At 39.8% G+C, this 15,611-nt stretch overlaps 2 protein-coding genes across 2 annotated transcripts in view; one reads left to right on the top strand and one right to left on the bottom strand.

Annotated features, from left to right (window-relative positions):
- The window catches only part of agps (alkylglycerone phosphate synthase), a 29,104-nt gene extending 26,100 nt beyond the window's left edge, over positions 1-3,004 (bottom strand). Inside the window, exon 1 of the mRNA XM_061054503.1 lies at positions 2,775-3,004. Coding sequence (XP_060910486.1) covers positions 2,775-2,950 — 176 coding nt within the window. The 5' untranslated portion in view covers positions 2,951-3,004. The remainder of the gene's footprint in view (positions 1-2,774) is intronic.
- A 4,902-nt stretch (positions 3,005-7,906) lies between these two features.
- On the top strand, positions 7,907-14,872 carry nfe2l2a (nfe2 like bZIP transcription factor 2a). Its single transcript, XM_061054500.1, has 5 exons — positions 7,907-8,105; positions 11,234-11,500; positions 11,763-11,855; positions 11,961-12,131; positions 13,207-14,872. Exons 1-5 carry the CDS (start codon positions 8,070-8,072, stop codon positions 14,467-14,469), a joined length of 1,830 nt encoding a protein of 609 aa, XP_060910483.1. The 5' UTR covers positions 7,907-8,069; the 3' UTR covers positions 14,470-14,872.
- The last annotated feature ends 739 nt before the right edge of the window (positions 14,873-15,611 follow it).

Genomic DNA, 15,611 nt, shown 5'->3' with positions numbered 1-15,611 from the left:
CCCCCCCCCCCCCACAGTCACATATATATATATATATATATATGTTTACTTTTTTTACAAGAATGGGTCAAATATACAATTTTGAATTATTTTAAATGTGTATTATTTCTTTTGGAAGGCCAGACCCCGACTTTGGGAACCACTGCTTTAATGCAGGAGCAGAGGCGACATATTCAAAGTTTACATGCACAGAAGAAGCTAGCAAACACAGACACTCCCTGTGCTGTGGGCCATTTCCCCTCTAACACTTTTTTTTTAAATTTACATTTATGACACCCTGCTGGCTCTTTTATCAAAAGCTGATTTCAATACTGCTCAGGTTTGGTCGGTGATAAAGGCAATTATTTTGTGCGTGCTGTAGTCATAAGCTCAAGCTAATTATTTAGCGCATGTATCCAATTAAAAAGCACACAAGCACACGCCACACCCATGTAATGTGGAATTTGTCAAATTTCACAATCATTTAAATATTTAAGGGTATTTTATTATAATCACCAGCTTCACAAGAAGAGATTCTGCCATATTGTCCATGCTCAACATGTAGAACATTTGTTCTGTACTTACACCTCAGCAGCACACCATAAGTCACAGGTCACTTGGGATGGGATGCTGACAAAAGTAGCATTGAAGCTATAACTAAGATTAATAGCTACCAAAATGGAGTTTCCTATGAATTCGAAAAGTGGGTGCAGAAATGAGAGCGACACACAGTTATGTTTTGATAAATCCTTGCTTAAACTACAATGCTGTCCTGGTTGGTGTAAAAATTGAACAAATAAACAAAACAACAAAACTCTCCCCCAAGAGTTCTTTTTGTCTAGATACAGGGTGTATGGTTGGTGATGTAGAAGGCTTTCCTGATAGTGTGGCCCTTGAAGGCAAACTTCTGATGTGTCATTTTGAGCTACACAAACTAAATCCTACCAACATGACTAACTTAGACCCACACTATACTCTATTTGAATTACTATATTTCTACTGCTATACTGTATATTTTGGAGCAACTGTAACGATCAAATTTCCCTCTGGGATTAATAAAGTATTTCTGATTTTGATTCTGATACTAAACACACCAAAGGACAAGAGCAAAAAAATGATCTCGTACATTTTGCAATAAAATACTCGATGTGAATGACGTTTTTTGCAGCTTGGATTAATTCAGTGAAATTCCTTTGTCAATATCAACAGCTGTGTTGGCGTTTTGTTTTGTAAATTGTTTGCTCATAGAATTCAGCATAAGTAATGCTTTTTTGGACAGACTGAGAGACGACAACATATTTAAGTTGTGTTTGAATCTTTGACTTTCAGCTTAGATGAGATAAGGGGATGCATGTGACTGTTATGTTGTTTTTTTCTAATTGACTTATTGCATGTCTGTTGTATTACAGTGTATTATTTTCAGTTTGGTGTACTTAAAAAATAATCAACCTAACGGAAGCAATAGTGGATGTCCATTTATCAATGTCTGTCTGTGCTGAAGAACACTTTTAGCTAAAATATTTGCACATGAGCTGAAACTCCTCCAGACAACCTGCAAGTCCGGATTATTGCCTGAAACCAACCATACCAGAAAGGTAGCAGTAAGAATTTCTGCAAAAAAATAGTTCAAAGGCTGAACAGAGGGAGGCCATTACTTCTCCAAAGTAACTATGGTTATCTTCATGTTCAGTTAAACAAATGGCCTGAACATAAAGCCTTCCTGGCTTACCTGCACAAACCCAAATATGACTGTTTGAATGTTTTCCAATTCTGTGTCACTTTTTAAACGTACACTCTCTCTGTTAATTCAGAACAGACAAGGCTGTGAGCCGTGACATTTGATCAAATCACCTCAGTGTCATATTGACCTGGAACATGACATGATGAGTTTCACAAGGCCAAATAGGCCTACTGATACTTTTTCAGTGGTGGACTTTATTTTGAGCTTGGGCTGTTTTTTCTCAGACTGACACTAGATGTCAGCACAGTGTGTTGTTTTCTCAGAAGGAAATGAGCTGCCAATAGGTTGAAAGTCAGACCACTACTTGTCTTAACCAATCAGATCACCAGAACTTCAACAGAGATTGCTGTCACAAATTAGATGATTTTCCCCCCGTTGTTCTTTAATATCTAATAATACTGTTTAAGACATGGATCACAACCTGTTAGTTACTTTATCAACCACTTCACATTTAGATCAATCAATAATGTTAGCAGATGTGTAGTTATGAAGAACAACATTTATGAATCAAACTATAAAAATGACAGGTAAAGTTACTGTCACAGCAGGAATAATGTGTTATACTAATAAATGTCGACGATTCAATTCAGTGACTCTTTTTAGTGAATCATCAGGAAAGTGCCAGAAGCTTCGCCAAAACTTAACAATCTACATCTTTTATGACATTGCTGGCATGGGGGGGGGGGGGGGGGGAATCCCCATATGACGAATTAAATCAACTAATACAAGCCAGGGAATACGCCTGCACTGAACAACTTTGAGAAAGTCGCACACAATAACGTTAAACTCTTAAGATTGGACCTAGCCGCACCCACTCCTTAGCAAATGAATGTCTACTTTGTAGCCAAGTAACGTTAGCTAGCAGGCTAATTAAAAGCAGCTTTAGCCGTCTCTCCCTCCGTTGCTAAGCTCGGATAAGAGAGGGGAGACTGTCTGCCAGTGCATATCATCCTATTAGTTCTTGTATACAAATTAGTCCACGGATGATTGACTTAAAACTAGCAAAAGCCAAAGATGATGGACCCGTGTGCCCCGCTCCATCACAGCCTCGTACCTCCTCTTCGGCACCGTCTTCTCCTCATCTGTCTTGCTAACTTGGCCTTTACACTCCGCGGAGAGGACGGCCGAGTCACCGTCCTCTGGCCTCTGTAGATGTCCAGCTATTATCCTCAGTCTTTGCTGTGCAATCCTCTGCCTGTCGGAGCTGCTGCCGCTGCTGTTGGACGCCATGCTGCTTCCGTGTTTGTGAAGGGAGGGAGCGGATCCATGAGCGGGGCCGGCTGTCAGAGGTCAGCACAGGGAAAGTGTGGTGCGTTCAGAGCCTGTCGGAAATATCTTGAGCAGGCACAGAAATAACCCGAATAGTGGCAAATGCCTGGAAACTAGGGGAAGTGTCAGTTTTCTCTCTTGCCACGTTTATAAGTAAGGGAGAGAACTTGTGAACTCTAAGGCGTTATCCTAGGCTTTTCAAGTGTTCATAAATCTTACAGACGATTGGTGTGGTGCTAGGCTATGTGAAGTGCATTGGCTCAGAATGAGGATGAACCGATAAGGCATTTAAAATGTAACGTGGTCAACAGACAATTAACCTTCTAACTAAATTATTTGTCTAATCAGATTAACCTATTTTTTTGAGTCCCTCTAGCATAAGACACACCAATCATCTACCAACCTGGCATCTTATATTTGGGAATCTGCTGATTTATTTTAATTACCCTACATGATAGTTTAACCTGTATTTTTGGACTTTAAATTACAGGACACAAAAAACGGATCAGGGATAATTGGACTCTAGGACAGACGAAAATAAATAAAACAATATAGAGGATTTTCATTTTGTCAGTAATTATGGAAGTTGGCTCAGAACAATTTACGTGTTCTGTCTTTGTTGAACATAGACTGTGGCCTATATAATAAACTGTTATATAGACTACAGTCTATGGTTGTGAGTTAGGAGCATATAGACTGTAAATATTGGTTAGGAGCTTTAAAGAGCACTTGAAAGCACCATTTAACGTATTTCCCAGCAAGCCTCGCGGTATACGACCGGTTACATACGCTCCATTGACTGAGACTGTACAGTTATTAATTTACATACCGTAGTAGTTAGGAGATAACAACATGAAGTCAGCCTTTTTCTTCTTGTTACTAAAAGTATTCGAGAGGACAGAAAGGCAGTTCAAAACAACTTAGACATGTTTGATACCTTTAAAAAAGGATCATCTTTATTGATCCCTCATTGGGGGAAATTTACAACAATAATGATATTGATAAAATTAGTAAGAGGAAAAGATATGTGCTATTAAAATTACAAGCTATACCGGCCTATTCTACACCATAATTGGAGGTTAAAGATATATTTTTTAAAACGCTTGCCTCATCAGCTTGTAGTGGGATATAGGCTACATGTGTTAATTTGTAAAAGTAGGCATTGACAATTAGGCTACACAAGTTCATTTAACGCAGGTGAGTTTAAATTATAAAAATACCATTAATCAAACCAGAGAGCAATAGAATAAAACTTGCACGGTTTACTTCTATGTACTCTCCATTGCAAAACTAGCAGTTAAAACTTGAGAAAATAGCTTATAGTTTCAGATGAATCTCTCGCATTATCATTTAAAAATATTTTTTCAAAAAAATGCACTTATTGAGTGTCAGACGTCCTCATGTGTGAGTGATGTTTTACAACCTGAGAGTAACTTGAAACGATGTGACTATGTGTTCCTGTCTATCTCTCCTGTACTCAGTCACATGACCAGTGTGACTTCTGTTTCCATATGGCACATTGCAGTGCCCTTTAAGTAATGCTTTAACACAAAGGTAAAACTACAAAATACAACTTCAGAATACTTGTTCACCTTGGTTACATATGAAAAATGACAGACACAGTGAAAATGCTGAAGAGAGAAACTTTATTTTAGAAAACAGTTCATTTGTACCAAGGATTACTACACTGCAGTAAACGTCAATGTCCAGATGTTTGAGGATTTATCTCCCAAATGTTAAAGTATTAACTCCCAAAACAAAGTTCTGTAATGCACTGACTGCCAGCACTTAGAGTCTAAGTGTATCACAGAACTTTATTTGGAAAGCCATAGTGCCACCTCATAGGTTTGTCCTTGTGCAGGACCTTATCCTCCTCATGACTGGGTGCTCCTTTAACCTGCATCAAAAGTAGGATAAACATGGTGTACACTTTGATTATCTCTCTTTGTACTGTATTGACTTAAACACAAAACATAAAAAGAGAAAACAGCTGTTGTACTTTTTTTTTAATATATAGAAAAAGTAAGCTAAGTTGAGAATGCTCTGAGGATTGGGCCTACTAAAAGGCTTGCTATGTGGTGGCGGGTCCTCCAGAAAGAAGAGATATCACAGGTAAAGCAGGCCAAATAGAGTCTTTGTACATTTTGTCAGCCTGAATATCATTTGAGCATATGCAACAGTTAATTCCTGTCATATTTTCTACCAAAAAATGACCCTGAATGTATTTACTTACCCCTTAAGTTTGACCATCTGTTAGTTACAAATTTATTAACCAGTCTCCAGATCAGCTGACATCTTTGAAATGTCCAGTTGTGGTGATATCTTTCACTACAGTTGGATTACTTCACTCCTGTGCCCATGTGTCATTGATTCTACCTGTTGAGCTTTTACAACTTTGTGAACTGAACAGAATAAACGCTGTTCACAGCACAAGACAGAAAGATATAGCCTAATAGAAATGAGAAAAGTGCAGAAGGCTAGAGGAGTGTTAAGTTCTGTCAGTTTGAAGCTACTTGTGACACTTGCCACTTCAACAGCAAACAAGAGATAACAATTTTAAAAGTGCAAAATAACATCATAAAATACATGTTTTTATGGATCTTGCTGTTGGAAATGATTACCACGGGAAGTCTTGTTTAAAAGCACATGCGAGCCATACAGTACCTGATGTAGGTAGACGCAAAGAAACCAGCTGCAATCCAACACGAGGGGGCAAGTAGTCTGGATCACAAAATGCAAAAGCAGAAAGCGACGTGAGGACATTGCAGGCCATAACTAGATTCACACTGCAAACGCCGGTTTTCACTGTGATCGGTGTCCGTCTGCGGACTTGCAGCGCTCCGGTCTTAAGGTGTCTGTCGCCGCTTTTACCTTTTCTTCCCCCAGTCCTGTGTGCACTTCACTATATGCAGCTGGAAGAATGTCGACGTGGAGCTGCCAAACGTGAACGCGTGCTCATGAGCGCGCATGAGAGGGGGGAAAAGAGGCTTTTTAGTGTAATTTCACGCAGTAGCACAGTGAGCTGCACTTTAGTGTGAGCTTCTTCACAGATAGGTGTCAGAGCCAGGACCCAGTCCCTCTTATTACCTTGACATATTTCGAAGACCCTTAATTACATCTCAATCCCACTTCTAATTTACGTTGAGGTGTCAGAATGAGTCAAAATTAATTAACTGTGTGGATTTTATAAGCCCTAACTAAATCTTTGGACTGGATCAGAGCGAAGTATAATTATTAAATATATTTAAATCATTAAGTAGGCCACTCATTATAGAAAGACTTTATCATAGGCTATACTTATCATTAGTGATTCTGATGTGTGCATGTTAAAATTAGTTAACATTTAAAACCTATATTTATTTTTTAAGCTACAAGAGATTCTAGAAGAATTCAGACAAAAACTTTGGAAAATCTTTTTAACAATGCAAAATCTAGCAATCGTTTAAAACCTTACTTTGTGTTGAAATGTTTGTCAGAATCTGAAATCATGCAATATGCACGAGAATGATCGAATTGAAAGTTATTCAGGAAACATATTTTTGTCTTGTTATCAATTATATATTCACTGTTTATTCACAAAGTTGTGCTATTTTTACTTCTGGGTATTACAACGTATAACAATACAATAGGTCTCTTTATTGTAAACATATAACTTTACTTCAATAAACACTATTGGTTTGTTGTATTCATACGTCACAGCCCTATACATGTGGCATGTGTTTTTCCTAAAAACAATCACACAAGTGTCCTGGAGGCTGAGGATATGTTGGTACAAACATTTGATGTAATGCTATCTTTGCTAAGGCTTCACAGGGCTGTTCTTTATTCGATATTACAATCATATTTACTGATATTGGCAACACAAGCCCATATGACTAAGCATGCAACAAAGACAGTGATGAAATGAAATTACATTTACACAACTATTGTACCTCATGCTGTTGTGGAGTCCATTAGGCTACTTCATCTTTACCTTTCCATCGTGAACGCTGTGCTTACCACATTAATGAAACAGCTTGAGCTGTATTTGCTGATTAAAACTTTAGAGCTAAAACACATGATCATAATGATCATACATTGAACAAAAACATTCAGAAGCAGTTAAAGTGAGCTCCACATCAACAAACTAAAATGACTTGTCCATGCATGAGCAGAATCCCAAAATAAATTAATACACAGTAACAGAGACTTAGAACAACAATGAATAGCCTATTCTTTATTTTGTACAATATTTTGTGAATATTTATGTCCCTTTGTTAAAGTTACATTTGAAATGCAGGACTCTGAGATATTGGTAGCCATACTTTTCTTTAATAGACAGCTTCATGTTTTTCCCGCCACTGAGCAAAGCACAAAGTTTGTTGATCTCAGAGACATTCAGTAGATGTCTTGAGTTTTTATAGGGGGACATTAGGGCCCCCGGGCCTCCAGCTCCACATCGGGCTTCATAACCAGCAGGGGGCGCTGTGCACCAATCAAAACCAAAACTCTTCTGGTGACGTGGGTGACGTAGTTAGAAAAGAAACGATAAAGTTACACAAAAGATTATAATAACACATGAGATCGCGTATTTGGAGATATATTTGGGGGGAAATGCTCCTAAGAGCTCTGCCGTTATCCTCGGGATGTTTTTTTAAAATTTGTATTTAGTCCACGTTTATTTTTTTAGATCACGTGTGCCGCCATCTTTTGGATTATAATGACCTTCAAGCTTTCATCAAAGGCGCAATATACCCTCAAACGCTATGATTTTATTTTTATTTGATTCCAGGGTGTTTGATTTAGATAAAGTGTTAATGTTCAGCCCAGTCGTCCCCCTCACGCATGCGCACACAGCCCCTCCACGTCTCATAGGCCGCTGAGAGGGGGACGATCCCGGCGCTGCAACACGGTAGGCAGGGCCAGCATTTCCGTAATGATCATCATATGTCAAGGAAGCAATGTTTGCCTCAGTTCAGCTGCTGTGACGGACCTTATCGGCTCCGGACGGACCGCTCGCCATTTTAATCTGTTATTTGAGGAATTACACGTTTATATATCCATCATACGGCGTTTCTATACGGTGACACAGATCTCCACGATGATGGACATGGAGGTGATGCATTCCAGTCAACAGGTAAATACGAGTTATTTCTTCAAAGTGACCACAAACTGGCTAACATTTGATTTGAACTTCCTTTATAGTTGAGACAGAAACGTACTGTAACTTTTTAGTGTTTAGTATAGTAGATTAAATTGTCAATATAAAGTGTCAGCTATAGCCTATGTTATGTCATAGTTAAGAGGTTATAATGAAGGAATAACAGTTTCAGTTTTAGAGTGAAAGTACAAAACACAGGAGAGCTTCTCTCTCTGAATATTGAGTCTGCTTTCTAAACCGCTTTCAGTTCTGCAAGTCATTCACGTGTGACGTTTTTCCTCGACAGGAAACAAAATCAACTTTTATTGGAATTAAAGTTTATTTTCATTGTGACTCTGTAAAAATTACAAGTTTTCTAACACTGTCTGGTTTGGTAAACAAAAAAAGGAAGCTTCTGGAGCCTTTATTCCGGTAACTGTTTCCTTTCCTCGCCCCGCCCCCTTTGCTTTTCCTCAGAGCATGTGATACCATATCTGATGTAGACAAGCTTGTAACCATAAAAAAAACCTCAATTTTTAAAGACAATGCTGTTTCTCCTGATGTGTAAATCTTAATGTGGACATGATATGTTCACACACAGCTTTAATGTTGCTTGTGTTTCATGTTACAAGGCCTTACATCTTCAGTGTTATGGTAAACTTGCCATAAGTCAGGGTCAGTGGGAGTACACAGTTGACTGATGATGAGGGCCTACAAACAGGGCTGCTTTTGAGCATGTGCGGCTGTGTTTCATCATCCATGGTCAAGGGGGCATGTCCACTAAAGGAGGCTACAATAAACCACAGGAGTCAGCTGCCCTTTGAGGCCCTTGTGTTGAGCTGAAAGGAAGTAAATGAACAACTCAAACTTAAGGCTCACACTAGTATCACTCTTTTATCACGCAGTTTGGCAGCATTATGAACTTTTGGCTTTTCACTTGGCTTGTTGTGGGTGTTTTTAATATCACATGTAATCGAGTTCATGTGTCTATGCTGCATATTTAGTCTCTTATTTCATACTAAAGGCATGTTGTTTTACTTGTATATCCATGTAGCTTTTTGTGTGACGGAGAGATCTGGGAGATATTTGATGTGCTAGTTTCCTTGTTCTAGTGCCAGTACAGGTCAGGTGACAGACCATTGCGATAACCTGATCTCACACACCCACATTTACGGCACCTATTTGTCGCTGATACAGAACATTATCATTTAATAAGTTACTGTGGTTCTGAAGTTATATAACTGCAATTTTAATCAGTGGGAGTGAACTGGCTGATTGAACTTTCCCTTCATAGGAAGACAGACCTTATTTAGACATGGGCATGTTTTTTTTAAGGGACTAGTATGACCTGTCTGATGGGCTTATAAGGTGTGACCAACTGGTAAGAGTGTGGGATTTATTTCTTTGGAAAACATGTATGACCTCAAGAAGTGTGTGAAGTTGTCCCACTTGGATATTTTAGGACACTTCCTCGTTCCTACAGGAGCCATAATGCCTGCTTGTGTGCACTCATCTCAGTTATAGTAGGCGGCCTTGGTAATGTGTAATCCGTCAGTGGTCATGCCTCTGATGCAACACTGAGGCAAAGAGGGTTAGTGGGTTGCTTATTTTCTCTGCCATTGCTGGAGTCAGAAAAACTGTGTCAACAATGTCTTTAAATACATAAAGGTGTTGTTTACTGTCATTTCCCCACATTTGGAAAGATTCTTACAAGTCAGAGAAGAAGGCTCATTTTTTTTCTGAGTTTTACATCCTCATTTTTTCTTGTGTATTCTTCTGCTTTGTTCTTTATTTCCCTTCAGCTTACTTTCTGCTTCCTCCTGGCTGTGTCTGCTCAGGCCATATGACCGATTTGCAAGCATTAGAAAGCCTAGACCATAAGTCATGTTTGTACCCAAATCTGAGGAACAAACAAGTCACATGCTCGGACATGTTCCTGTGAGCCAGTGTCTTTGGTTGATGTAACTTCCCCGGGCCTTGTGAAATGGTTTCCTTCTGTAAATAAGTTTCTGGTGAAAGAGCCAAGGAAGAGAGCAGTTTATCTTCAGACATTTTTGTTTATAAGAGCAAATAGCATTCAGCCTGTGAGAGGAAATCAACAGGAAAGTCCATTAAAATACCATCGTACTTGTTAGTACTCTGCGCCGGCTGTATTGTTGGCAACACCCAGCTTTAATGTGCAAATAGTTGTCTTACACTTATCTGTGCAGGGTTGTGATATAATATCTTGAAGCTGGTTATTATTAGTTGCAGTGATTTGCTTGAAGACAAAGAACAGAAAGACATCATGGAAACAAGGCCTGTTATTCCCCTTAGACATATCTGCTGTTTTACTTTACTTTTATTTGATTATATCGTTCAACCCTTTATGTGATATGTTATATCACTAATAAATATGATCTTTTCTTTAAGCCTTGTAGTAACACCTGTTATTAAACCATCTCTAAACATACATGTAACTTTCTGTTATAAAATTAGATAGGTAGGTAGATAGGTAGGGTTTACAAAAACAGTTCACCTATATAAAAATATATTTGTGGTTATATGAAGTGGCCAGAGCAATTACTGTTCAGTGAATGAATAATAATAATAATAATAATAATAAATAGACAGTTGTGGTGACTGGAAAAATATATACAGTTATTATTGTGCTATTGTGTACTGATTAGGTAAACAATATATATGTTGGGATTTAAGTTGACTTCATTGTGAGAACTAAGCCATCACATGGGGTTCCTTATACAAAAACTTATCTTAGAGTGCAGACCTATTTGTGAGTTCTGATGTAAAACAAACTGAGATCTGTTGAGTAATTGTATGAGTGATGAAAGCTTCCTGTGGAAAGGGTATCAACTGATGATACGTGTCTGTTACTGGAGCGTGGTGGCAGCCGGGGAAAGAGAGAAGTACATGTATTATTCACATGGCTTCTCCCTCTTGACATTGGTGCCAGTGTTGTCAGAGAGTGAACAGATACAGAGGGACAGCAGGGTGTGGCGGGTGCAGCAGCCACGCTTCACAGCAGGCGACGCTCTTCCTTTGCTTTTTATTAGCGCTCACTCTCTCTCACTACATGGACGAGTATGTACACACTCCCCTAACCTGATGTGCTGTTGTCTTTTCAGGACATGAACCTGATTGACATCCTGTGGAAGCAGGATATTGATCTGGGTGCCAGGCGCGAGGTGTTCGACTACAATCACCGTCAGAAGGAACATGAGCTGCAGCGGCAGCGCGAGCTGGAGGAGGAGAAGAGGCAGGATCTGCTGCGGGAGCAGGAGAAGGCGCTGCTGGCACAGCTACAGCTCGACGAGGAGACGGGGGAGTACATACCATGCCCGCCGACCAGCGCCCCGCTGCAGACGGCCGTCACGCCTCTCGAGGTTACACAGGTAAACGCACCTGGCCGTCATTACTCATGTCAGAGGAGGACCACTCCCATCTCATTTTGATAGGCTGCGGCCGTGTCGTAGCTAGGTAACCACCTCCTTGTGTAATTACAGACACACAGGTGGGTCTGTAGTTTTGCATTGGTGCTTTGAATGTGCTTCTCAGAGGGCTGAGTGTTATAAATATGAAATACTTAAAAGATGCTATGCTAAAAAAGATGCTAGCTGGTGGCTTTAATAGAAATCTTTGAACCTGTTCTGGCAGAATGTCGGCTTCACAGAGGGGAACGGTGAGACCATGTCTTTTGCTGAGTGCTTGCAGCTGCTGGCAGAGACGTTTCCTGTAGAGGAAGCTGAGGTAAGAACATTAAATCATTACCACACATGTGACAACACAGCTCGCCATTTAAACGCAACTTTTAGCTGTACTGAAAAAAGCCATATTCTCGTCTTTACCTCGCAGAACTCCTCAGTTTGCTTGGACACACCTGCTGTTTCAGCACCCATGATGCCCCCGGAGCAGCCAGCCGCGACGCCAGCTGCCCTCTCCCCACCGCCACCACCACACCAACAGAGGATGGTCCCGGATCTGGAGCAGGCCTGGATGGAGCTTTTGTCCCTCCCTGAGCTGCAGGTATAATACATGGATTGTAATGCCTCAGTGGCACAGTGGTCTGCGCTGGTATTTGTTGGAACAAATACCCAAAGAATGCATCAACGTCAGGAGCCCTGCATTAGAAGACAAACACCTTTTTGTTTGATTTATGAGAACGGGGTCTCCTACATGCAAGGCCGGTTTACCGGTCTCATTCCTCCAAGATTAGGTTTCATTGACGAGACTTTTTCAGAGTCAAGGAGCTTGTTATTCAAGATGTGATGCCGTTTTTTTTTTTATGAATAGTAGTCTCCAGCTTAATCCGAGAGATTAAGAAGAAACCTTGTTTAGCGAGGGAGTGGCTATCGAAAATCCTTTGCTTATGGCAGCAATATCAGCATATGTACTCAGTGTTGTTGTTTTTTCCTTATCAGTTTTGTGTCAAGGCAGCTCGTATTTGCATTCTTTGATGGGATGTATTAGGGGTGACTGGACTGGTTACCATTCAGCAGTGCTGCATAACTTCAAACAAGTTAACATCGTAGAGGACCGGGATAGTGTGGAACTGTGTTCTTGTAAGATGCAAAGTGATGATTACGTTTACAGCATTAGCAAGCTTTAGCATTAGCTAAGAGTTTGGCATTTATGACTTTTGAGCTTTTTCAACAATTGGAAATCTATTTTTTTAAAGAAACAGGAGGCTTCTTTGTCCGCATATTTAACACTTCTTTTTTTTTATCTGTGAATACATTTGAGGTGGAACAACTTTGGTAGCCAAATGCCATAGGTATTGCTAACTACAAAAATTTGCAAAGATAAAGCATGCATCTCTTTCAGGTATGGAATAGTACAAGGAAGACTTATTTCAATCTATTTGCACCAGATTTCAATATTCAGGTTCTGTAATCAGGATAAAGAGCCTTTTATCATTTGTCACCATCAAAGTTTGCCACAGATCAGGCTTTAGATGCAGCTGTAGGTTTAATTGTATCTCAATCACTTATCCATAAAGATTATAACTTTTTTGTTTTAATCTCTTCTTAGACTTCTGATACATCAAAGCAAAGCTGTGTATTCAATGTTATCTAATGTTTTTTTTTTCCTTTTCTTCTAGCAATGCCTGAGCATGCAAATGGAGGATACACTGGAGACCACGACTTATCCTCTTCCAAACAGCTCGGACATCCAGAATCCAAACTACACTTTTTACCCCATGGCCGACCTCACAGAGGGGGAAACAAACAATGTCAACGTTTGTCCGGCAGAGTTTATGAATACTCTTAATGGCTCTGTTACCAGTGTGGCTCCAGCAGACACCATCTCCCAGATGAAAGCAGCAAAGGATCCAGTGTTAAATACTAACTTCAGTGCAGAACATTTCTGTGACATTTTTTACCCCAATGCTATTGTGGAAGAGAACAGTGGGCAGCATGGCCTTGAAGGAAATGAAATGAAAACCATCTCCGACACCCAAAACAAGCCTTCTTTCACTCCACTGGACCTTTACAGCCTCTCGCCTGGTGACGCATTTGAAAAAGGCAAACCAAATGTGATAGCAGAATTGCCGGACTCAGATTCAGGAATCTCTTCAAACACAAGTCCGAATTCGAGTTCCCCCGGGAAGTCTGTGTATGGAGATGGCTCCTTTATTTACAGTGATTCAGACATGGAGGAGATGGACCAGAACCCTGGCAGTGCAGAATCTGATTACTCTGAGATGTTCTCCATTAATTTCCAACCTGATGATCTTCTGCCTGCACTTTCTGTTTATTCTATAACAGGGCAGTCTGATCAGCTGGAAAAGAAACCCAAACACCTTAAGACCGACCCAGCAGAGGAGAGCGGTCACAACAATGCTCCCTTCACCAAAGACAAGCTGAAGAAACGCTCTGATGTGCGTCTCTCCAGAGACGAGCAGAGGGCTAAGGCCCTCAAAATCCCCTTCACTGTATCGATGATTATCAACCTGCCCGTTGACGATTTCAACGAGCTGATGTCAAAGCACCAACTGAACGAGGCTCAGCTGGCCCTGGTCCGAGACATACGGCGCCGCGGCAAGAACAAAGTGGCTGCCCAGAACTGCCGCAAACGCAAGATGGAGAGCATAGTGGGTCTGGAGAGCGACCTGGACTCACTGAAGGAAGAGAAGGAGCGTCTGCTAGACGAGAAGAGCCAGAATGCCGCAGACCTGAAGGAAATGAAGCAGCAACTCAACAGCTTGTACCTGGAGGTCTTCAGCCAGCTGAGAGACGAGAAGGGACATTCATACTCGCCGTCTGAATACTCCCTCCAGCAGTCCACCAACGGCAGCATCTTCCTGGTTCCTCGTGTGAAAAAGACTTTTATAAAGAGTGAAGACAAACACTCATCTCCTTAATAGTATGGTACTGCATTATTCTAGTAATACTATGCAATAACTTTGTAGTCGCTCAGCTTTGAAGCATTACTTGCTTAGCAGAACTATTGTATAGTTTTTGCGCACTTCTCTTGAATGTAATATTTTTGATATTTTACTTTTGTACTCTGATATCGTCAAAGATTCTTTAACAAATATTGTTTGTAAATATAAACATCACTTGCTATTGAGATTGATAAAACTGTTACTGTGTGTAAATATATATATATATATATATAAATTGTATATATCATATTTCTGTATTCTGATCGTTTCAATCATTACTTGTATTTTTTAACTGTCCCTGTATGATTTGCTGCCCAAGATCTTTTTTTTTTAAATCTCGACTTCACTGCTTTTAAATAAAATATTCATAGTATAGACACACGGCCTCCTGTTTACTGGGAACAGAACATAACTGTACAGGTTACCATTCAGCAGCGCTGCATAACTTCAAACAAGTTAACATCGTAGAGGACCGGGATAGTGTGGAACTGTGTTCTTGTAAGATGCAAAGTGATGATTACGTTTACAGCATTAGCAAGCTTTAGCATTAGCTAAGAGTTTGGCATTCATGACTTTTGAGCTTTTTCAACAATTGGAAATCTATTTATTTAAAGAAACAGGAGGCTTCTTTGTCCGCATATTTAACTTTTTTTTAAATCTGTGAATACAGGTGGAACAACTTTGGTAGCCAAATGCCATAGGTATTGCTAACTAAAAGAATTTGCTAAGATAAAGCATGCATCTTTTTCAGGTATGGAATAGTACAAGGCAGACTTGTTTCAGTCTATTTGCACCAGATTTTAATATTCAGGTTCTGTAATCAGGATAAAGAGCCTTTTAAAAGTGTGCTATATGGGTATCATTTGTCACCATCAAAGTTTGCCACAGATCAGGCTTTAGATGCAACTGTAGGTTTAAATGTATCTCAATCACTTATCCATAAAGATTATAACTTTTTTTTTTTTTTTAATCTGTGAATACATTTGAGGTGGAACAACTTTGGTAGCCAAATGCCACAGGTATTGCTAACTAAAAGATAAAGCATGCATCTTTTTCAGGTATGGAATAGTACAAGGCAGACTTATTTCAATGTATTTAGTCTATAGACACATTGCCTC

This window comes from Labrus mixtus, chromosome 13 (genome assembly GCF_963584025.1).
Source record: "Labrus mixtus chromosome 13, fLabMix1.1, whole genome shotgun sequence".
Classification (NCBI taxonomy): domain Eukaryota; kingdom Metazoa; phylum Chordata; class Actinopteri; order Labriformes; family Labridae; genus Labrus; species Labrus mixtus.
This window is presented reverse-complemented; position numbering and strand designations above follow the sequence as displayed.

Excerpts from the sequence above, each read along its gene's own strand:
- nfe2l2a (XM_061054500.1), top strand. The coding sequence starts at position 8,070 with ATGATGGACATGGAGGTGATGCATTCCAGTCAACAG. Across the intron at positions 11,856-11,960 it reads TTCCTGTAGAGGAAGCTGAG|AACTCCTCAGTTTGCTTGGA; the intron begins GTAAGAACATTA and ends TTTACCTCGCAG. Across the intron at positions 12,132-13,206 it reads TGTCCCTCCCTGAGCTGCAG|CAATGCCTGAGCATGCAAAT; the intron begins GTATAATACATG and ends CTTTTCTTCTAG.